We start from the raw sequence: 23,047 nt of genomic DNA, 5'->3' as shown, positions 1-23,047 counted from the left end.
CATGCAATTAAGTGTCCAGTAAGTACTCTTTTTAAAAGTATGCTGAAGTGCACTTCTTTTTCACAAGGGATTACATGCCGTCATCATTTCAACTGGAATGTCTGAATGACTTTACTTGCACAACGACCAATTACCATGTGAAACGGATGATAAAATTCATCACAATAATCAACCCCATTGTATTTTTTAGTCTAATGTGTATTTAAAATATGTAGATCTTGTGAATGAAGTGATGCAAAATCTGTTAAAAACCCTTTGGATATGGCCAAGCCATTAAAATGCTCAGGCACTCATTTTCAAATGTATGATCCATTCAGTGCTGGGGTAAAACAGAAGGCACTAAAGAGTAACCACATCTTATACCTCAATTGTGCTGAGGGAAATAATTCTACCTGTTTACAAACTGGTGTGTTCTTATGTTCAAATGAATTCATGTGAAGTATTGCTTTATAGGAGAGTGAAGGCAAGATTCTGTGCTGCTTATCATAACCTCATGAATTGTCCTATTGATATCAGAAACATGAAGGATCCAAGAAATTGTAAAACCTGAAAAACAACACTCTAATGCAAATCCAGGTCATGAACATCTAAACTGACTGTTAACACTGCCAGCATATAGATCAAATTCAGACATTAAGGACACAAAATACAAAAAAAACGAAATGATTTTGACTTGATCTGGGACCCAAATTCCATCAAGTGTTACGCTTCACTGCACTATGAAAAATAGGTGTATGTAATGAAGAGTTATATATTTTGAACATTTATTAACTGTCTTGAGTATTTGTTTATGACTAAAGCATATTGACTAAAAAGGTTTATATACAAGTTTTTATAGGGAACACTCAACCACTCCCAAGTAGTTTGGTGTCACCCAAAGATTTTGCTGTAAATGTAACTTATTTCTTATAACTTCATTGTGTTATCCATTCTAGCTGTATATAATGTGAATATTATGTTACAGCCGCTCAGTAAAAAATTCTATATAATGTTTGTATGTTTTGAAGTCATAGGCAAAATAAATCAGTTTTGAAAGGATAATCGTTTCATTTAATATTTAAATACAGGTTTTTAAAAATACAACCTTTATTCTATTCTTATGTGTTTAGTCTCTTATGCTCACAAAGGCTGCATTTGTTTGAGCACAAACTGTAAAAACAGTACTATTGTGAAATACTACAATTTAAAAACTTTTATATATATATATATATATTAAAATCTAATTGATTCTTGTGATGGCAAAGCTGAGTTTTCAGCTGCTGTTACTCCAGTCTTCAGTGTAACACGATCCTTCAGAAATCATTCTAATATGCTGATTTTTTTTATTACTATATTCATTCATCATATAAGACAAAGAACAATGAAATAACTTTATTCAAACACAAACATATTTACTTAAACTCTGAACAAGCGCATATCTGCAACCAAAATACACATAAATAAACAGTATTGGATAGACGTATCAGAAAATGAACCAGAGTGATTGCATATATATCAAAACAGAGCTTACTAGAAACATTCATATCATAATATTCTGCAGAAATATTCCATGATTACAGCTGTACTTATGAAATGACAGTTGCATTACTGTTAAATTTCTGTGAAATTGCAGTTATCGAGTTGTTGTTTAGACCTGTACTAAGACTACAGCTTCACTGAAGATTTGAGTATCTAAAAGCAACTGATTTCCGTCATGTTGTCTTATTGTTATGTAATACCAGCGAGGGCTTTGACCTCAAAACAATCCTTTCAGTTCCTCCTGTGATGTGCTGTATTTCCACTTTATTGAGATGATGAACAGTCCACCAGTTTGCACCTGAAAAAACAGTCAAATAAAGTGCCAAGTTGTCCACAAAGAATAGATCCTGATAATCAGTGATTGGACACTGCAGGATTTCCCATCTCCTCTCCAATGGACTGACTCCCAAAGCCACTGTCCTCTTTAGAATCTGGAAGAAAGGAAACATGTTTTATTCTCAATATACTGTTTAATGAGTTTGTGTCGGTGGCAGAGGTGAGAGGTTTCTCTTTCAGAGGGTGAACCGGTACCTGTGCTCTGCTTGTCCTCTCTGGGTTGGCTGTCTCTCAGCAGTCTCACTCCTTCACTCACACCCAGAGACTGCAGCGCCTCCACCAGGCCGTCCACAGGACCACCGCTCAACTGAACATGCAAATAAATATACTTAATAAACCATTCATAAGGATGCCAACCAGCAATAGATCTACAAATACAAAATCCGTCTAGCCAAACAGATACAAGCTACAATTCTTCTTTTTTTTAAAAATATGTTTTATGAGTCGGTAAGTAGCTTATATGCCACTGCTGTTTTGACTTGTTGAAATCAACGGTTTTAAAACAAGGTTATAACCGTTTTTATATCTTACTGACATTAGACTTAATGATTGCTATTCATATCAGATTAGGTAAGACAGTATTGACTATTATAATTTGGCTGGTAGGTAATCAAATAGACCAATGTAAAAATGGGTTTAGAGGTTGGCACTTGTTACCAGCATAAACACTGTTTTGTGAACCTTTCATTGCACAGCAAATGTGATGCTATGCAAACTATGAATTTCTAAAAAGCCGTGTTTTATTATTAGCACTGTCGCTTTCCCTTTTTGCTTGCAAACTCATCAGCGTTCATTTGTTGTGGATTCAAGCTGTTAGGACACCATCCACTGCATATAGTATTAGTAGCCTAGTCTGGCTTTCTTTCCTTTTATTTATGGATATGACATATTTTACAGAAGGATGAATGACAGAAGTCTGTATTTTCCACGAAAACCATCCGGACAGCTCTAAAAGATCAATTATCATAGGCTAGTGATTTGGGGTAAGGCCAAACACTGTTTGGAAGATGTATAAAGGATGTATTCGCTCACTGTTTAAATTTTGTTAATTTCAAACTAAAAAAGTTACATAGTGTAGCTTTATATTACTTCCAGTTGATTAGTCACACTTTAAATGGAAGGTCAAGCCAAACACAATACATTGTGGCATATGACAAGAAGCTATACTGTATATTGCACATTTGGCTAATAAAATCGTCATGCAAGTAATCCATGCATATAGAAAATTGGCATAATGTGCAGCATACATGCTTTATACTACAGATAAAGTCATCGGTATGCTAGTATGCTGTTCCAAACAGCTATGTGACAGGGCCTATTTAACATTATAACAGCATTTGCCAATTCGAGAGAAGAATGACAGTCTCTTACCTGGTAGTTCTCGAGAAGCTTCTGGCAGGGTGAGGCACTATCCTGGTAAAGGTGAGTGAGTGTGAGCATGCCCAGTTTTTCCGCCAGCTCTCTCCAGGGTACGTGGTCTTCAATGAGAATACTACAGAGTTTTGTGAGGACCTCACTGTCCAAACCCTGGTTGGCTGCAGGAAGAGGAATACAGATCAGTCACGTATGCTAGAAGCATGAGTTTGTGAGAACATAAAGCATGCGTTTAAGTCTCATTACCTTCCTCAGTGCTGATTTTGGTTCTCTTGTGGGCGAGTGAACTGGGCTTGGGGCCTTTCCTGCCATCTAAAAGATCTCTAACCTGTGGAAGACGGTGGGGTTTCATAAGTTTAAATCTATCGCATTTATTTATTCATCCACCTTCAAATGTTCACACATTATACTTGATTATGACGAATACAACAGCTCAAACCTTTTGGCATTTGGCCAGGTCAAATGGTGTGTGTCCCACAGCAGGTCTCTTGCGTGGGTTAAATGTTCCTCTTTCAGATGATATCGACATGCAGTGAACTTGCTGAACCATGTGATCTGGAAGCTGCCTGTTGACTTCATTCTTCACGCACTCGTCATCTTCATCCGAGGAAGACGAGCTCTGGAAGAAAAGAGGCTCGTCATTCTCCATGCGTTTATCAGCACCTAAAAATGAAGACAAAGAAGATCATTAATCAAACAAAACTTTATTTCACTGAACCCAAATTTGACTTATTTCAGTCATTTGCTCTGGATATGATTATTCTTAATTTCAAAGGATAGTCCGTTCAAATGTCATTAATTATGAGTGACATAATCAATGAATGTTACACATTATGAAAATCTGGACAAAGACTTTACTAAAATCACATGCTATATGTGACCCTGGAGCACAAAACCAGTCTTAAGTCGCTTGGGTAAATTTTTAGCAATAGCCAAAAATACATTGTATAGGTCAAAATTATCGATTTTTCTTTTATGCCAAAAATCATTAGGATATTAAGTAAAGATCATGTTCCATCAAGATATTTTGTAAATTTCCTACCGTAAATATATCAAAACTTAATTTTTGATTAGTAATATGCATTGCTAAGAACTTCAACTTTAAAGGTGATTTTCTCAATATTTCGATTTTTTTGCACCCTCCAGCAGATTCCAGATTTTCAAATAGTTGTATCTCGGCCAAATATTGTCCTATCCTAACAAACCATACATCAATGGAAAGCTTATTTTATTTTATTATTAGCTTTCAGATGATGCATAAATCTCAATTTCAAAAAATTGACTCTTATGACTGGTTTTGTGGTCCAGGGTCACATATAGTAAATGTTCATCTTTGCTCTAGAAACAAAACAACATGAGCATATTCTTAATGACTTTTCTTTGTGGTTTCTAGGCCTTCACAGATGTTTAAGTGCATCATATTTGTATTAAATTTGTAGGAAAGAAGATTTCTCAGTTACCTGCAGCTATCAGCATGGAGCAGAGAGGTGGGGAGCCCTGACTGGCAGCAAAGTGAAGAGGACTGTTGCCCCCGTAGGTACACGTATTCACATCAGCCTTCAGCTGTAACAGAAACAACAAACATAAAACTGTTGTGGCTGTCTGCTGAAGAAGTGTTAAATCAGGGTGAAATCATTCCAGTATTTGAGTGATGCTGAACCACCATGTATTTACTAGCTGCCTGTGTGTCACAGTGATATTACAGAATGACAGCAGAACGTATGAGTTGTTTGATTGTGGTGTTGTAAAATACACTACTGTTCAAAAGTTTGGTGTCAGAAATGAATACTTTTGTTCAGCAAGGATGCATTAAATTGATCAAAAGTGACAGTAAAATTACAAAAATATTTATATTTTATTCAAATAAAAGCTTTTAAACATTTTATTCAAAGAATAAAAAAATGATCCTTTAAATTGTAAGTATATTTTACAATATTACTGTTTTACTGTATTTTTGATCAAATAAATGCAGCCTTGGTGAGCATAAGAGACATCTTTCAATACAACTGAAAAAAATCTTAACAGACCTCAAACTTTTGAACGATAATGTGGGTCATTTGTATCGGTCTCAAAAAACTCCTACTTGGTAAACCCCTAATAGTGACATAACAACTAATCCAAAACTATGACCATTTGAATTGTTCAACCCTCCGTTGGTCCTTTACCTCGGTAATGAGATAACAGGCCAGTTTTAAAAGGTTGTCCCTCACTGCCAGGTGTAGTGCTGTGCAGCCACTTTTCTGCTCTGGCATGTTAATCTTTGCTCCTGCCTCCACCAACAATCGAAGACAGTGCTCTCCATCTTTCTTTACTGCGAGATGAACTGGATATTGACCTAAGAAACGTCAGGAAAAAAGTCTCAGCATCTTAACATAAGTTGTAATATTCCAAATGCAACCTAAGCACCATTTCAATGATTGAGAGTCAATGGCATGTGTATCTCTCACCTGAGAAGTCAGCACAGTTTATTAAATGGGCATAGCGCTCTCCCAGTAGGCCCAGGATCAATCGTAGTATGGTCTCATCGCCGGTGTGAGCGGCCAAGTGAAGCGCTGTCCGGCCCTCTCGGTCCAGCAGGCTCGGGTCTGCCCCTGTTTTCATCAGCATCTCAACTAACTTGGGCTGCTTTGTGATCACAGCCAGATGCAATGGAGCCTGGAGAAAGAACGAAAGAAGGAAAGATGAACTTTAACATGACATAGGAAACCAAAATAAAAATCAAATAATTAAAATAAAAAATAAATAAGATAAATTAAGAAACTAAACAAAACAATAATAATACAATTATTAAATAATAATCAAATAAAAATGTCTTCGTTTAAAAAGAGCACATATCTGTTAAATTACCTGATTGAGTTTGTTGAGTTTGTTGATAAACTTCTGCTGTGGAGTGTTGCTCAGGGCCTGAATAAGCTGTTGCACCACAATAGGTTGCTGATGGATAACACCCAAGTGCAGAGGCCTATGGGAAAATAAATACAATACAGATTAAAATAAACTTCAAGTCTGATCACTATTGTCTAACACTTATTCCCCCTCTTCATTCAATACAATTGTATCTGTGTACCATAGTTAAATTTAATAAAAACGTCACTACACTATAATTTCATTTACATTTATTCATTTAGCAGATCATTTCATCCAAAGCAGCTTACAATACACTAACTATACTAGAAAGGTTTAAAGGTAGTAGACACATAACCAAGTATTTAATTTAGTATAGTTGACATGTGTTAAGGCGAGGATTCACAGAGCCCAGGTGAAAACTGAAAGGCAGAGATGTGAAAAGACATACGTGTCTCCGTTCTCATCTTGCACTCCACACAGACGTCTTTGCAGAACCAGCAGAGGGCGCACATCCCCTGTGCTGCAGTACTGTAATAAAGCATGAGCAGAGTACTTTGCCATCAAAGTGGCACGATTCTGCAGAGCTGTGGCTGGAAACAATACAGGAAGGAAACATACATCACTGAGTGCATATGTACCTAAAATCTCAATGTCTTGAGTTGAGTGGTGGCTGGCATAATTATACTCACCAATCTGAAAGAGCTGCTGCTGCATTTGAGAGCCAGACTGAGTTTGTGTGTTTGTCGGCTGATTCGGAGATCCATCAGCCTGTGGGGTGGAGCCTGACATCTGTGCCCCGCCGCTATATCCACCACATCCACCACTGAAAAACCCTGAACCATCCATCGGATGATTAAATTGAAAACCTAAGGGCGAAATTGACATAAAATGTTCCATTTATGAACACTCTTGTGTGCACCAGAATAACTGAACTGGCAATCTACACAGGAAGCTTCTGAGTTCAGGAATATAAAAGGTTATACCTCCTCCCATTCCACCTCCTCCTGCTCCAGATCCAGGACCTCCGAAGGCCCCTGCTCCTCCTTGAGGTCCTCCCCGCCAGTGATCATAGGGCTGAGGAAGTGCCTTCATCCTCTTCCTCTGTACCTCTTCTTTGTCTATGGGGGAACAGGAGGCGACATGCCATCAAACATGAGAAATACCTCTGATAGACAACATTTGATGGATCAAAACTACTGTTCAAAAGTTTGCAGTTAGTACGTTTTTTTTTAGAAATTAATATGTTCGATACTGTTTGCAAGGATGCATTAAATTGATCAAAAATGACAGTGAAGACATTTACAATATTACAAAAAATGTTTGTTTCAAATAAATGCTGTTCTCCTTAACTTTCTCTTCAAAATATCCTGATTTTTTTTTACAAGGGTTTCCACAAAAATATTAAACAGCACGACTGTTTTCAACAATGATAATGACAATTGTTTCTGAATGATTTCTGTAGGATCATGTGACACTGGAGTAATGGCTGCTGAAACAGACCGCGGACATTTTAATGGTAATGTACACAATGCCAAAAAGGAAGTGAAACACTTAAGCAACGGAATGAGATATAAACAGCCCCCATATGTATGTTAGGACAGTTCGTGGTAATCTGTTGTTTTAAATGCTTTTTCAGTCTTAAGGACCGATGTTTAATATAGCACTACTAACCTTGATTGTGAGGAATGTACGTGAACTGCTTGGGTTCGCTGCAGCCACCTCCCTTCTTCCTCTTGAGCTGCAGGAAGACTGTGACAGGACGTGTGATATCTGCGCAGCGGTACGGTGGGGTCTTAAACACGATCGCATACTGACGGAAATAAAAACAGTTATTAAACATTTGTTGTAAAAGGCTAAACTCTGGTGGCAAAATCTGGAATCATCAACCATGATATGCACGTGTCAATTTATAACACACCTGTTTGTGGACATCAGTAGGGGAGAAGTCTCCAAACGCCTCCCATCCATCATCTTCCTCCTCATAAAAGCGAATGTCAATATCGTCTGGAAATGAAGGAGAATAAACATTATTTGATCTAAAAGGATGGGAAGGACTGTCAACTGCCTGTCAAAGGACTGCCTTTTTGAAATTAGATAATCATAATAACCTTTTTGAACTTTATCACAGAGCAGAAAGACCTCTTCTCCTCCCAGCACTGATCCAGAGGTTTTATCCATGCGGGAGATCTTCAGATTCGAAGCATTTGGTGATTCTAGGTAAAGTTCAGCACATTTTACATTAGTTATAACAAGATCAACAGCACATACTTTTATAATTTACACTGCCGTTCAAAAGTTTGGAGCGGTAAAATGTTTTGAAAGAAATGCCGCATAATATTTTTGTGGGAACTTTGTTAGTTTTTTTCTGGATTCTTTAATGAATAGAAGGTTCAGAACTGTTCAAAACTTGCAGATAAAAAGTAATTTCTTTCTAAAAAAAAGTGACACTTACATAGAAATACAGGAAGTTCTAAAATTATATAACAATTTTAAAATAAAACTAAATTATAAAATAACAGAAAAAATAATTACATTTACAAAAAACAGAAAACGTATTTGATTAGGTATTAGGTAACTACATATGAGTAAAAAAATTTTAAACCATATTTTTTAAACCACATCTTTTAAACCATAGTGCCTATACACTGTAAAAAATGACCGTGAATTTAACGGTAAAAGACTGTAAAAATGCTACAGTAAAAACCTGTTAAATGGTTAACGGTAAATTCCCCTACTATATACGGTGAAAAACTGTATTGGACATTACATGTATTGGACATTAATTTTACGGTAGTATACCATTTTTGGAAGTGAAATAGGCCATATAATTTACAGTGAATAGCCGTAAATTGACATTCCCAGGATTCCCTGCGTTACATTTCAAATTTGATGTTTTTTTGTTGAAATAACTATGTTTCTTCTTAGTTTTTTCTTATCAGTTTTGTATATTAGGGTTGAGTGTTACACCTAATGTTGTTAAATTAATGTTTATTGCATTATTTCAGTTTCATGTGTGTTACCATGATGGTGTTTGGTGTTTGTGTGAATGACACGGCGCACCTTCTATATATGTTATTATTTAAAAGCTGCTTGTGATGGGCTTTTGTTCATCATGTGACCTTCTCATCACCACCTGCATTTGGTGGTTATCAGTGTATTACAAAGGTACAAAACAGATGTCAGTGCTTCAATAGGTTGGTATATAATAACATTTTATCAGTTAATTAAATTCCGGTATTTGACTGTAAATTTAAGTTAAAACCGTAAAACCTAAAACGTTGCTACCGTATTTTTTACGGTAAAATTCCGGTAACCACAGCTGCCGGTTTTTTACCGTAAATTTTACGGATTTTTTTTTTACAGTGTATATCATTTTGTTTATTTTGGTAGATATGACCATATGAACTCTCAACTTTGAGATAAGTCCTCGGAAAATGTTTGTTAATTGATTGTCACTAATTCTCTTCTTGTTTGGCGGGACTTACTACTATCATAGATATGGTTGGAGACAACTGGCTTCAAGGCTCTTGTGAAACTCCCATTGCTGTCCTGCAGGTAAGCAGTGAACTTTAATCTCACAATGTTTAGGTCCATGATTTTGCCCAGTTCTTTGGCCTCTTGCAAAAAAGCCTGTTCCTCTGCATCTGTATGAGAGTGACAGAGAGAGCAAGCATGTCAAATAAATATGTAAGCAGTTACTGTATGTCCAGTTGAATAATGAAATCACAGACTTACCAGTACATTTATATCCAGACTCTTTCATCCTCATCTTCTCTTCTCCCAGCCTTTTCGTTAATACTTCGACCACTCCTCTCTTAGTGACATGGAGGATGCCTAAATTACTGAATCTAGACATAGAGGATGCGAGGATGAATTAAGATTGCACAACTACACATAAACATCACTTAAAAGCCACAAGCGTCACATGATTATACTCATTGCCTCACGCAATTCACTTTAATCATAATAACAAAGAAAGAGATCATATGAGCATGATGAACAGTAATAATGTTCACTCACTGTGCTGTGAGATCATTAGGCCCGACATCAATGGTGCATATCCCGTTTTCATTGCAATGGCGGCCCACAAGGCTGTGCGCGTGAACACGAGGGGGGTCTGTGTGCGTCACTAGCTGAACCTCTATGCGAGCTTGACCCAAGTAGTTTGACACCTGTAGAGGGGGAGTGTGTGTGTTTATGAATGGACTGTTTATTAAAAACCTACATTGCTACATTTTCCATGTTGCATAACCTACCTTGACTGTGGGATACGTTCTTTTGTTCCTCTCACTGGAGGCCCCTGGCAGACCACCATGGGATGGGCCCTCACATTCATACCGAAATCTGAATCCTCTCTGTAACACACAAACAACATTATTCATGTAACACCTTACTCACTGATAAAACCCTGTTTTTGGGGAATTCCAGTGTATACTTTTTGGAATTATCCCACACTGCCTGCACATTCAGTGCAACACATTACGAATGTGGACAAAATTACTTGTCATCACTCATAAAATTATATACTTTAACATGAACATGTCAGTATTGTCAAATACAGTGGAAATAAAGCAAATAAAACAGGCATATGAAGAATTTTGTACCTGCTTTGGCTCCTCAATTATCTGCAGGTAAGGCCCATGAACTGGAATAAAGATCAGATCATATACAGTAAATTATCCTTATTTTTCCATTTTAAATCAAAAGATAAATGAACAACAAATGAAAAACATCATTAAATGCATTAACACACTCACCTGTCTCTGGCACAAAGGGTTCAGGTTTCACCTCAAAAGGTTCATGCAGATACTGAAGGTCCACCATAAACTGTAAGGACAAAAGATGCCATGTACAAAATGTTGGTGTTTTTATATAAAGTATACATTTATGTGTCTATTAAACCCAGTGTCTGAGGATGAAAATTATGCAGCAATTATAAAGTTCTGAACCAATGCCAATAAGCCCAAACATAATTGGCCTGATATAAAATTGTGGACTATTTTATCTAAATATATATACAAAAAAGTAATAAATAAAAATAAAATACACTACAAGTGAATTTAGGCATCACAACATTATAATGTACAGTACGGATATTCAGGATACTGAGATTTGTAAAAATTACATTTAACAGTGTTATTAAATTATTACTGTTTTTAAAGATTAGCTTTAAGTTAGTGTTTAACAATGGTAAAGGTAATCTAAATGTAAAAATATCAATATTAAAATGAAATGAGTATTAAAATAAAATATACTGTACAATATTGGCTGAAACGATTGTTTAAAAAAATCTCCAATATTGAGAGATAACCAATATGGTACCAATATACTGTGCATCCCAAAAAAAAAAAGAAAAGAAAACGCTAAAAATCGTCCCTCTAAACCAAACATCTGTTGTCAGATAAACTACAGCAGTAATATGGATGACAGGTGGCTCACCTCATTGTTAAACTTCATGGAATACTGTGTTTCATCCATCCTGTAATGTAGAAGAAACAGAGGAGCTCTTATTGAGACCGTCTCGCACAAAGACAAACCTAGAACTCCAAAAAAACCCAAGAGCTGAGGTTCTCTAATACAGTCATCATGCTGAATCAAAACATCAACTGAGCTGCAACCCCCTACAGATGCATTTAATTTCCCCAGTTTTTCCCCCACAGCAGTATTCTGAAGGCGTACACTTACCCTACCTGACAAACAAAATGCAAAGAAAGAGGCTCTCAGATTTACAGTCTGTAAGACCGTTTCACTTTCAGTGTCAGAACGAGGATATGTGCAGCGGCCTCCCTCCTTCTGTCTAGCTGACTTGCTTGCATTACTTCCTGGAAGTAAGGCAGTGAAAAAAACTGAGGAAAGCCCCCAGAATACCAGCTCACTCCTGCCACTGATGTCAAATCCCGAGAAATGCAGGTACAAGCATTCTCACACAAGTCACCAAGCCTTCTCATATCTAAATTCCCTCAAATTTCCAAAGTCTTTTTTGAATTCCCTTCTCTTTTTTTGAGGTACTTTTGAAACAAAATTCCTATAATGTTTCCTTTATCAATATTTAAATTAAATTCTGTGAAAAGAACATAAAAAAATCCACCTATGTGTAATTGACTAAAAACGTATTTCTGAGTCGGTGTAACTGAATTAGTCAGATATATCTCCATAGTGCCGTCAATACAAATGCCTTGAGAACAGCCCTGAAAGACGGGGACTGCCCCCCATCTGTTGGCCTGCCCTTGCAGCCACAAATCTTTAAACCCACAAACACTTCCACTATAAACCAAACAGGAAATTGAGCTGAAGATCTCTCTGAATGATATAATTACTAATAAATGATGAGAAACGGAAATGTTTCATTTCATTATTGATTTATTTATACAGTTATTTGTTTATTTATATTGGTTCTGCTTGGCTACACTGGATGATAGAATTGCACAAGAGTTTACTTAATAAACTGCCATTGACAGGAATGAGGAAGCATCGTACTGTTCAGGATGAGCTGTACTAAGATTGCTCTAAAGTAGCAGATATTCTTAAACCCATGGGACAACTAGCAGAGTAAGCTATGCATTTTCTTTCTGAGGTGTCAGGGCTCACTGAGTGAAACTGCAATTCCTGACATCACTGAAAAGAGAGTAAGACTCTTCTGGATTAAAACCACATCCTGTCCTTATTCTGTGAAATGATGACATCTTCACTTCAGTCAAACAACCCCTAAATCTATCTCATATATAGACAAAAAGATTCATTAAGAAAATGCAAAAGAAAGACTGGTTTCATCAGTCTAAAACAACGGATGTCAAACAGGGGCCTGGGGCCCGCCAGGAGGCCACAGTAAACATCCAAAGGTGCAAAATTAGTCAATTATTCATAAAAGTTATATTAACGTAATCCAATTTAATTAAAATGCTAACAAAAAAAAAAAAAGCATTACTGACATCATGTCTTTCAGTATGTTACTATACATTAATTGAATATATACATCTATTGAAACAGAATCACAAAATTAATTTTTGGACAAATTATTACATTTTATTGACACTCATAATTGCTCTCAATAGAAAGGTTCAAATCAAGCAGCTTAGGCTTAAAGACAATACATTACAATGCTCTTTAAAGACTAACCACAAGAAAATGAAACTTGCTCCTTTCAAAGGAACAAAGCTTTTTTGATGTAGAGAAATACCAATAAACTTGATTTTAACGGTTCCAACTCTTCCATACACATGCAGTTAAAAGGCAAATAAGCCATTGTATTTAAACCCTCTAATTATTTACATGTTAGGAGTCTATTAGTTTCAGTATGAAAATCTGACTAATTACAAGACTAGAAGCGCCATGTCATCACCTCCAAACATTTTGGAGTACATTTACCTTTACAAGTCTCATAACCAAGTGAGCTGCAGGTCAGGAAACCATTACTGGGCATCTAAATGCTGTATGTGCCAGTGATGCCCAATCAAAGGCAGCACAGGCAGACAGCTTACTAGGATGCGAGACACAGCAATAGTGGATAAAACTCTACCTTAGTGCTCCAGCCATTCTGTGCTCTGCAGGGTCATCCGAACCGACTCTGGACTCCTGTCAGATTGAAAATGATGGAAATGATGAGTGCTTGGTTTGCTTACACGGTATTCGATGGGGGATGTGATTCCCCGGCACATGTAACGTTAAGTCAGATCCAAAAAGTACTGACTTTTGATGGGAATTTCCCGCAGATTCGCGCGAACAGCAGCAAAACACACGGGGCATAACTTGTACATTATCGATAACCGCCATTAATGAACTTATTATTAATATGCAGTAATACTCTATGCACGCGAGGGCATAACTAACGTTACAGCATCTCTGTAATGTTTTCAAAACAAACTTAAAATAGATTCTCTATGAACTAAGTCATTACTTCCAAATAAGAAAGCAGACTATTATTCTCTACTATTTATAGACACACATGACTTGTTACAAAACTGATCGGTAATACTGATAATTTCGTTTTTACTACATGAGCACATATTAAACTTACCTTGGACAACCGTGATGTTTGCTTATATTCTCGTATAGTTTCTATTTGACGTCGACTTAGCTAAACCACTGCTAAAATCTTAGCAAACGCCTGAAAAACATAAACAAAATACACCACCCATCAAACAAATCTGTTCCAGTTTCTTTAATAAATATTTAGTGAACACTCAACGCGAGCGTACATGAATCTAACACTCGTCGGACTGGAAAGCCCCGACTCAAGGGGAATTCCGCAATCACGTGGCCTGATGGGAGAGTTTTGATTGGTTCTCATACCAATCATTATTTGCATGTTCTCCAAAACTTCCGCTCGAATATCAGTTTTACTTCAACTGCTAATAAAAATAAATCATCCAATACTTAAAGCTTATAGCAAAGTTAGACTATGAACTGTCCAATCTGATAATCTAATTCCATCATAACTATGACATAATGCAATAGACAGGATTGCTTAAAGGTGACCTATTATGGCCCTTTATATAAGATGTAAAATAAGTCTCTCAGTGTCCTCAGAGTGTGTATGTGAAGTTTTAGCTCAAAATATCCCACAGATCATTTTTTATAGCTTGTTGAAATTGCCACTTTTAGGGTATGAGCCAAAACCATAGACTGTATAAAAACAGGCCAGGTCTTCTTAGGCAAATGGAAACCCTACTTAAAGAGATTGTTCCACATTATTAAGCAAGTCACAGTTCTGGTGTCGAAGAAAGATCTTATGAAACAATGCAATGTCTTGCAAAAGGCATCAAAACAAACAATATTTGGCTAAAAGCAAATACTAATTGTTGAACTGTCAAAAGATTTGTGAGTTACTTAGAGCTGTGTTTCCCAACCTTTTTTCAGCCGCGGCACCCTTTGGAAATTTTAACAAACTTGTGGCACCCTACAAAATTAATTTTGTTACAATATTTGAATTTCTATCTTAGATATGATCATTTGAAAAGTATAGATATTCGGTACAACAGGGAAGAACTGCAGAATATAATGTCATACAGATATTTTTAATATTATTAAAAAATTTTGTCCATCAATGGTGGCAATCAGTAGGCTAATTTCTAATGAAGAGACTAATGTATATGACATATTTTAATGTAGGCTTTTATACATATGTAAACATTATTTAATTACCATTATAACTAGCTATCTCACAAATTTTTGCTCAGTCAGTGTTTTTTTATTTTACAGTGGGGTAATTTTGGTGCAGTAGCACGAGATAGCTTGATTTCAAACTTTGAATTGAATAAAAAATGACAAGTAAGCAGTCAGTAATAAAATAAGAACAAACAAAGAAATTAATAATGATAGCACAAATAAAAAATAACGACAATCCATCCACGCCTTCAAATTAAATACATTGCTTTTTAGTTTTTCAGGTAGATCTAACAGTAGGGTTTTTTTTTACCAATTATCCAAATAATGTTTAGTCCTAGAAAGCTATTATGATCAGAACACGTGAGCATAACATAGCGGTTAGCATATCAATGAATGAGAGAGCAGCTTTACCATAGTTGCCCATATACCACACCATGTTACAACACAGTAAGGCTATTGCAGACAGAAACAATACTGTACTACATAGATGTTTCCTGTCGGCTCAATTTTTGAGTGGACGTTGCTGTTCCGATTCGCATGAACGGTATACGAGTGGAGCGACTGAGCGGAGCGCACACACGCAGAGCAGGATAACACACACACACACACACACACACACATAGAGCAGGATAATACGCAGAGCGTCACACCACGTGAAAGTGAATCCTGAGCGGTGAACTAATTTTCGGCAGCCGAAATTTCGGTGCATCTCTAATTATTGGCGACATCAGAAATGGATATTATATAATCGATGCTTTTTAAAAACATTTTAGCCATTTAAAAATATTACTATTATTACTATATTTTTTACACGGCACCCCGGTTGGGAAACACTTAAGAGCACAGAAGATCTTGGTCAGATAAAGATTTATTAAGGAAAGTTTCTGTCAAACAAATGAATTGTATTGAATTGGCAGCTGTATAAAAGCCACTGCTGAGCAGCAAACAGATGTTTCAAGCTACTGGAGTCTCAAGATCCTCTCCATGCAGACTGGCAGTTGTGTGTAAAGCTGCGTTTCAGTCACTGCTAACCAAACCTCACAAAGAGAAACCTGCACAGTGGCTGTAGAAACACATGAAGACTTGTTTTTAAATAGTTTTATTCACTTACGAATGCTGCAGTACAATGGATGGTCCAGATAAATGGATTTCTGATAGTTGATGAATGGCCATCCTATTCCAATGAGACTGCAACATCAGCAAGGAGGCGGTGGGTGATGATTTGGGTTCGTAATATAGGGAAGTGAGATGTAAGGTCATTTTAGGGTGTCAAAATGATTTCTGCAAGATATGTGGAGTTCATAACTGACCATTTTCTGCTGTGGTATAAAATGAAGAATAGTGCTCTCGGAAATAAAAGGATTTTCATGCAGGACAACACACTATCCCATGCTGCATAAATACCATGGTGCTAAACAGTTTGAAAATGTGTTTCTACAGCCACTGTGCAGGTTTCTCTTTGTGAGGTTTGGCCACAAAGGAGAGGATCTTGAGACTCCAGTAACTTCAAACACCTGTTTGCTGCTCAGCAGTGGCTTTTTTACAGCTGCCATTACAATACAGTTCATTTGTTTGACAGAAACTTTCCTTAATAAATCTTTATCTGACCAAGATCTTCTGTGCTCTAAGTCACTCACAAATCTTTTGACAGTTCAATAATCTCTATTTGCTTTTCGCAAAATATTATTTGTTTTGATGCCTTTTGCAAGACATTGCATTGTTTCATACATGTCATCTTCAGAAAGATCTTTCTTCCTCACCATATTTCATGAGAACTGGGACTTGCTTAATAATGTGGAACAACCTCTTTAAGTAAGGTTTCCATTTACCTTAGAAGACCTGGCAAACTATTGAGATTGATACCAGTTACCTGAAATGATGTGAAAATCAAAACAAACAAAAATCTGACTGTGTATTGTACTGAAATCCTATTGATATGTCACTTGCATAATAATTTGGAACACAGTGTATAATACCTTTTGTTCTTTAATATTTTGAATTGTTTTTAGCTTTATTTTTTGTTTTTCATTTAAATGTTAAGTTTTGAAATGTTGTTGTATGCATTTGTCATTTTTATTTAATTTCTTTATTTTTAAAATGTGTATAAGTAGTATTTATAAAGTTTTAGCTTTAAGTTTTGAATCTGTTTTAATACTACAATTGATTGCTTCTGTTGTCCTCATTTGTAAGTCGCTTTGGATAAAAGCGTCTGCTAAATGACTAAAAAAATATATATATATATATATATATACAGTATATGCATACATGCACACACATACTATGGACCATACTGAGGATAGACACTGCATTTCATTTTTTAATTTATACATTTTAAATTATAGCTGAAGCAACATTAAAATACATCTTTCAAAAAAATATATCCAGGATGCAAAAATAATCATGTGTTGTGAAAATTAGATAATAAAATTAGACAAGACAGCTTAATCATAGAATAATCCTATCATAAAATACACAGCATCATCTTAAAGGTACATTATTATTCTTCACACCTCTAGTGAGCTGAAGTCTAATAATAAAAAGTTCTGAATGACAGGAATGCTGTTGTCATCACACTGGAAATGGCTTCGGACCGTCAGGATAAATGTGTTCTTCATGGGGGTCAATATGGAACTAATCCTGTTAGCTACTACCTGGATGAACCTCACCTCTGATGCTGGGGCTAGACACACACACACACACACACAAAACTTTTAAAGATACAATAATTAAATCATGTATATGTATCATGACACAAATAAAGGAAAACACTGGAGAAGGGGGAAAACAGAGAAGTACCTCACCTATGGTCTTATGTAGCTTATCTGGGGGAGTGTTCAGGAGGATCTTCTGCACTAGAGCAGAAGGGACTTGCACGCAGATTTGATCATCTCCAGCTCTCACAGTTAAAACAACTGGCCTTCAAAAACAAGTCAAAATGAGAAAGTAGATCAAGATAACCGGGCAATTTCAGTTTGCAGTTTTATGCCGTTTTAGCAATATAAATATTTATTTATATGATATAATTTTTACTTATAAATATAAATATTTATTTATTTATCTGATAATAGTATTTAATGACTAGTAAACTGTATAATTTACCTTTGTCTCTGGCAATCAGTTTCTTACACTGTGCTAGTTCCATGTCTCTCTTAAAATAATCTTGACATTAATGTTGAATTTTAAATAGCCATTACTCCACTCATTAGTGTCACATGATCCTTCATAAATCATTTTTGAAAACTGTTTCTGCTGCTTAATATTTTTGTGGAATCCAATAAATGCTTTAAATAAATGCTTTCTATTAATCAAAGAAAGTTTCCACAAAACTATTATTATCATAAATATATCATTATTGATAATAATAAGAATCATTAATAATTGAGGACTAATAATAACTGAAAATAAATAATAAATAAGCATCAAAGCAGCATAGAATGATTTCCGAAGAATCAAGTGACACTGAAGACTGGAGAAATGATGCTGAAAATCCTGCTTTTCCATCACAGGAATACATTACATTTGAAAATATATAAAAATAGAAAACAGTTATTTTAAATTGTAATAATATTTCACAATATTACTGTTTTACTATATTCTTGAATCAAATAAAAGTGTGTGTGTGTGTTTGTATATGTATGCATGTATGTATGTATACTTTGGATGAGACAGAAAAATAGATCAGACCTATAGTAGCGACGCACTCCTGTGTGTGGCAGACATGGGTAGCAGGGTCTGTATATGCTGTTCTCATCTGTTTCCAGTTCTGCAGAGCACTGGCCACAGCCGGCAAAGATGATGTCACCAGAGACTACGTCCAGGATCCTCTCCAAGGGCGTGTTGCCATCTATTAACAGTGAGGCCTCCTGGGATGGACTGCTCTGGAACTGGAACACCGTGATTTTAACTCTCAGCTCTACATCCCCTAATGAGTGCATAAACAAGACAGTCTTAATGTAGCTATCATCAATTATACTAAACGAATGCATCGTTAACATCAACAAAAAAGTTGTACCTGAGTATTTCTGGGACAGGAGTGTGCTGAGATCAATCTCAAAACTTCTAGCGGTTCTCTGTGAGCAGCCAGTGTTGTAAAACTCCTTACATCGATTGTCATCAGGAAAGAGAGGATGACAGGTGCTCCATGGAGTAGAATGCAGCTCTAGCAAACCTGAGGTCACATCCTGTCTGACCAGCAGCAGCCTGAACTCCCACACAGCATCTGTGAGGTGCATTAGCAATACAAAATGATGCACAATTATATATATATGTATAAAAAAAACTCAAATTTCTTTATAATTTTAATAATTTGCTTTATTACAGTGGTTCTCAACCTTGATTGTTTTCAGTTTACACCTTTGTTTTATGTGTTAGCATTTTTAATATATACATATATACATTAACACTTGACATAATATACGTCATAATATATATGTCAATATATATTAACATTTATCTATTTTAATATAATAATAATAATAATAATAATAATAATAACAATGTGCTAATTTTAATATTTAAATAATATATTAAATGTTATTTAAGTCATCCTGTGGCCACTTTGGAAGTTTCCTGAGGCCCCCTACTGGGTCATAGCCCTCTGGTTGAATCACTGAATTATAAAACACCTTTGTTCCTCTCCAAACGCTGCAGCCAAGAGAGAGTAGCTCCCCAAAGTATAACAGCACCTTGGTGGCCATCTCTTTGCTCCACATTCAAAATGGCTTTTAGTACACCACCTGATCTGGATATCCCCTCTGCTTCATCACGCCAAGCTAAAATCAAGCAAAACAGCATTATGTCACAAAAATGTCTTCTAGTTGCCTTTGAAATTCCTTTAGTATGTGAAATGAATGTGAAGCACAAGGCACATATAAGTCAATTTATTAACGTTAATTTATTCTGATTGGTTAATTGTGTCATCCAGTGGTCTGACAATTTCTTGTACATTGCTACTTTCATGTTATCACATCGCTATATCATCTGAAACATGGGATTATAATGCAGTTCTATACCTGTGATTAATTTCCAGTGTTTAACCCTAAGCAGAGCATGAACCAATGTGTCAGGACGTAATGCTCCGAGGCGGATGAAGGGAATAGAGTGCAAATCCTGAGGCTTGTGAGGAGGCAGAGACACCAACAGGGGGCGCTTCTCACACAGATGAGTGCACAGCGTTCTCAATTTATGACAGTTCAAATTCTGTGGGGCTACAAGATCAACATTTCAACAGCAGGAAACGACCTATACAGTCAATAACTTAATAAGGTCAAATTTAAATGTAAACAGGCATTGCAATGTGACATCTATACCTTTAACTTGGCAAAATGCTTAGGTTAAGCCTCTGTAGCAATTACGTTTCTGTTACCTAGTGGAGTACGTTCCCTTGTGACCTGTCCCAAATTCAGCAGCTTACTGGTGAAGGACGACTGCAGGACAGTCTCAGTCTTCCACTTGTCTATGTGCACTGTCACATCTGCCAAAGCAAAGACAGAAAGATAACCGTGAGTGAAGCATACAGGACATTTCATTAGACTGCATATCTCACACGTGGGTTTTCAACAACACATCCATTTAGACCACTTTATTTTAAGAAGATTCACTGTTGTTCTAGATATACTGGTTAAATGAGCTTCGCTGAACTGATCCGCCATTTGTTGAACTGACAGGTCATGATTTTTGAGGATTGTCCTGATATTCTTGTTTTGTTACTTAGTTGTACATTTCCTATGTTCACACCCATCCCATTGACAAAGATTCATTCAAATGCATGTTTAAAAATACATTCCTGCAAATACAGTGAACACTACTGTTTTTTTAAGTTATGAAGTAACATGCTGCATGACAAAACCTTTTGATCATGATTTTTAAATAGATGATGTGATCTATATAATTCTGAATTTCAGAGTATATTGTATATAGGTTTTTGAAAGAAGTCTCTTATACAGTCAAATAAAATACTGTAAAATATTACAATTTAAAATAACTGTTTTTTTTATTTTAATATAAATGTAATTTATTCCTATGATGGCACAATTTTCAGCAGCCATTACTCCAGTCTTTAGTGTCACATGATCCTTCAGAAATCATTATAATATGCTGATTTGGTGCTCAAGAATCATATCTTATTATCAATGTTGAAAAATTTGCTGCTTATTATTTTTAGTTAAATACATTTAAATACATGACATTTTTTACATTTTTTCAGGTTTATTGATAAATAAAGTTGAAAAGAACAGACTTAATTTGAAACAGAAATGTCTTTACTGTCACTTACTGATCAATTTATTGCATCCTTACTGAAAAAAAGTATTAATTTCTTAAAAACAAAATCTTACTGGCTCCAAACTTTTGGGTGGTAGCGTATATGTATATTTTGTTATATTATGAGAATGTGAGTAAACATCTGAGTATAAGTCAAATCATAACTTAATTAGCCAATAAACCTGACTTCTGAATTATTCTGAAATATTGTATTTAATGAGAGATTGCACAGTATTTCATGTCATAAACATTTGTTAATTAACATAAATTCAGATTTTCTGCATTTGGCCATTTTAAGACCAACCTTTGCCCAACACAACATAAAAAGTGTTCATTTATAGATCTAATGAGGAGATCTCAGTGGTTTCACCTGTAATTAGCAGAATATCTCCTGGAAAAACTGTCAGAGCCCAGAAAGCCGCTGTCCTCCATAGCACCACCTTCATCTCCACATCTGATTGGTCTGTGACAATCAGTGTTGCTAGAGGCACACTGGTTCCAGCTGAAGCTCCAGTTTTCACTTTGACCTCTTTTAAGTGGCATGGATGCACCACAGCAACCAAGATGGCGTATCGTACATCATGAGTCTTACACCTGGCCAGCAGGGTTGAAGGACCACAGAGGGGGGCAGCGGTAGTTCTTGCCCTCTGCTCTGTTGTTTCTTTAGTTTTACTTACAGACTGAGACAACTTCATCCTTTTAGAAGTAGTGGGACTAGGTGAAGTCTGTTCAAATGTAATTGGTGAGTCAATATTAAGCCCAACTTCCTCATGATCCACAGGTTTTTCAGCCATAGCATTACATTGAGAGCAGAGGATGCCGTCAGGTGTGACTTCAAGAATCACCCCTCTCTCCTGCTGTCTTTGGCTTAGACTCTCATTATGCCACTCTCCTGAGCTTTGCAAGGTTCCCCCCAAGCCCCTCTCTTCAGGGCTGACCACAGGACTGTACAACTCTGGGGAACTTATAGAGGCTGAGGGCGTTTGTTTGGGAGGGGTGTGTGGAGAACCAAAAAGAAAGTCTTCAAGAAAACCAGAAGTTTCACATCGGGACACTCTACTTCGAAGAAGCAAGGCTTGGGACTTTGTCCATGTACTCAGATACTCAGTCTCTGTTGAAACAGGCGAGGTAGGCCTTCCATCTCTGCCATGTCTATTTAAACTAGTATGTGAGGAGAAGCAACTATCTAGGTATTCTGTCACTAATACAGGACACAACTCCTCTTCTTCAACAGACTTTTCCTTGGATTGAGAGCACTGGCAGCCCGATGGAGTACTATCATCCTGTGATGTTTCCGTTCTGTCCTTTGTACTCTCAGGTGCTCTCTCAGAGGTAACTGCAGATTGTGTTCTTCCACTAACCATCGTACCGCATGCATCATCTGTTTGGGCTTCTCTAATGGTGTCCTTGGGAATCAACCTGCCTTGACTCCAAGTGAGGTCCATAGTCTTCCAGTGTGGGGCTGGTCTCTCCTGCACCTCTTCAGCAAGTGCTTGGGGACATGGGGCACCCAAAAAAACATGAATCTTTGGTTTGTTAGCCATTTTCCAGTCCTTAAGTTGGAATGATATTGGGCCAGTCATAAGATTGCCAGATTAAAGAGGCC

The 23,047-nt window shown here is 36.4% G+C and overlaps 2 protein-coding genes across 4 annotated transcripts; both read right to left on the bottom strand.

Moving 5' to 3' along the window:
- Positions 1-1,356: 1,356 nt before the first annotated feature.
- Positions 1,357-14,331, bottom strand: LOC107563053 (nuclear factor NF-kappa-B p100 subunit-like). The gene is made up of 25 exons (XM_016247831.1): positions 14,271-14,331; positions 14,090-14,179; positions 13,592-13,647; positions 11,515-11,554; positions 10,833-10,902; positions 10,680-10,720; positions 10,332-10,430; positions 10,096-10,247; positions 9,811-9,923; positions 9,561-9,719; positions 8,184-8,288; positions 7,994-8,079; positions 7,747-7,885; positions 7,059-7,193; positions 6,765-6,941; positions 6,524-6,665; positions 6,076-6,190; positions 5,676-5,883; positions 5,394-5,563; positions 4,689-4,791; positions 3,668-3,891; positions 3,475-3,556; positions 3,226-3,389; positions 2,050-2,161; positions 1,357-1,949 (listed from the first exon to the last, which is right to left on the bottom strand). The coding sequence occupies exons 3-25, from the start codon at positions 13,606-13,608 to the stop codon at positions 1,873-1,875; spliced, it is 2,730 nt and encodes a 909-aa protein (XP_016103317.1). The 5' UTR covers positions 13,609-13,647; positions 14,090-14,179; positions 14,271-14,331; the 3' UTR covers positions 1,357-1,872.
- A 3,239-nt stretch (positions 14,332-17,570) lies between these two features.
- shld2 (shieldin complex subunit 2) lies at positions 17,571-23,047 on the bottom strand. 3 transcript variants are annotated; one of them, XM_016247833.1, is made up of 8 exons: positions 21,812-23,047; positions 20,546-20,653; positions 20,193-20,387; positions 19,806-19,952; positions 19,193-19,399; positions 18,865-19,102; positions 17,982-18,097; positions 17,571-17,860 (listed from the first exon to the last, which is right to left on the bottom strand). In XM_016247833.1, exons 1-8 carry the CDS (start codon positions 23,022-23,024, stop codon positions 17,685-17,687), a joined length of 2,400 nt encoding a protein of 799 aa, XP_016103319.1. In that variant the 5' UTR covers positions 23,025-23,047; the 3' UTR covers positions 17,571-17,684. The 3 variants fall into 3 exon arrangements, with proteins under 3 accessions (XP_016103319.1, XP_016103320.1, XP_016103321.1); XM_016247834.1 differs by lacking the exon at positions 17,571-17,860 and having other exon boundaries at positions 17,988-18,092; XM_016247835.1 differs by lacking the exons at positions 17,571-17,860; positions 17,982-18,097 and having other exon boundaries at positions 18,895-19,064.

Source organism: Sinocyclocheilus grahami, unplaced genomic scaffold (assembly GCF_001515645.1).
Source record: "Sinocyclocheilus grahami isolate Dianchi unplaced genomic scaffold, SAMN03320097.WGS_v1.1 scaffold855.1, whole genome shotgun sequence".
In the NCBI taxonomy this organism is placed as follows: Eukaryota; Metazoa; Chordata; class Actinopteri; order Cypriniformes; family Cyprinidae; genus Sinocyclocheilus; species Sinocyclocheilus grahami.
This window is presented reverse-complemented; position numbering and strand designations above follow the sequence as displayed.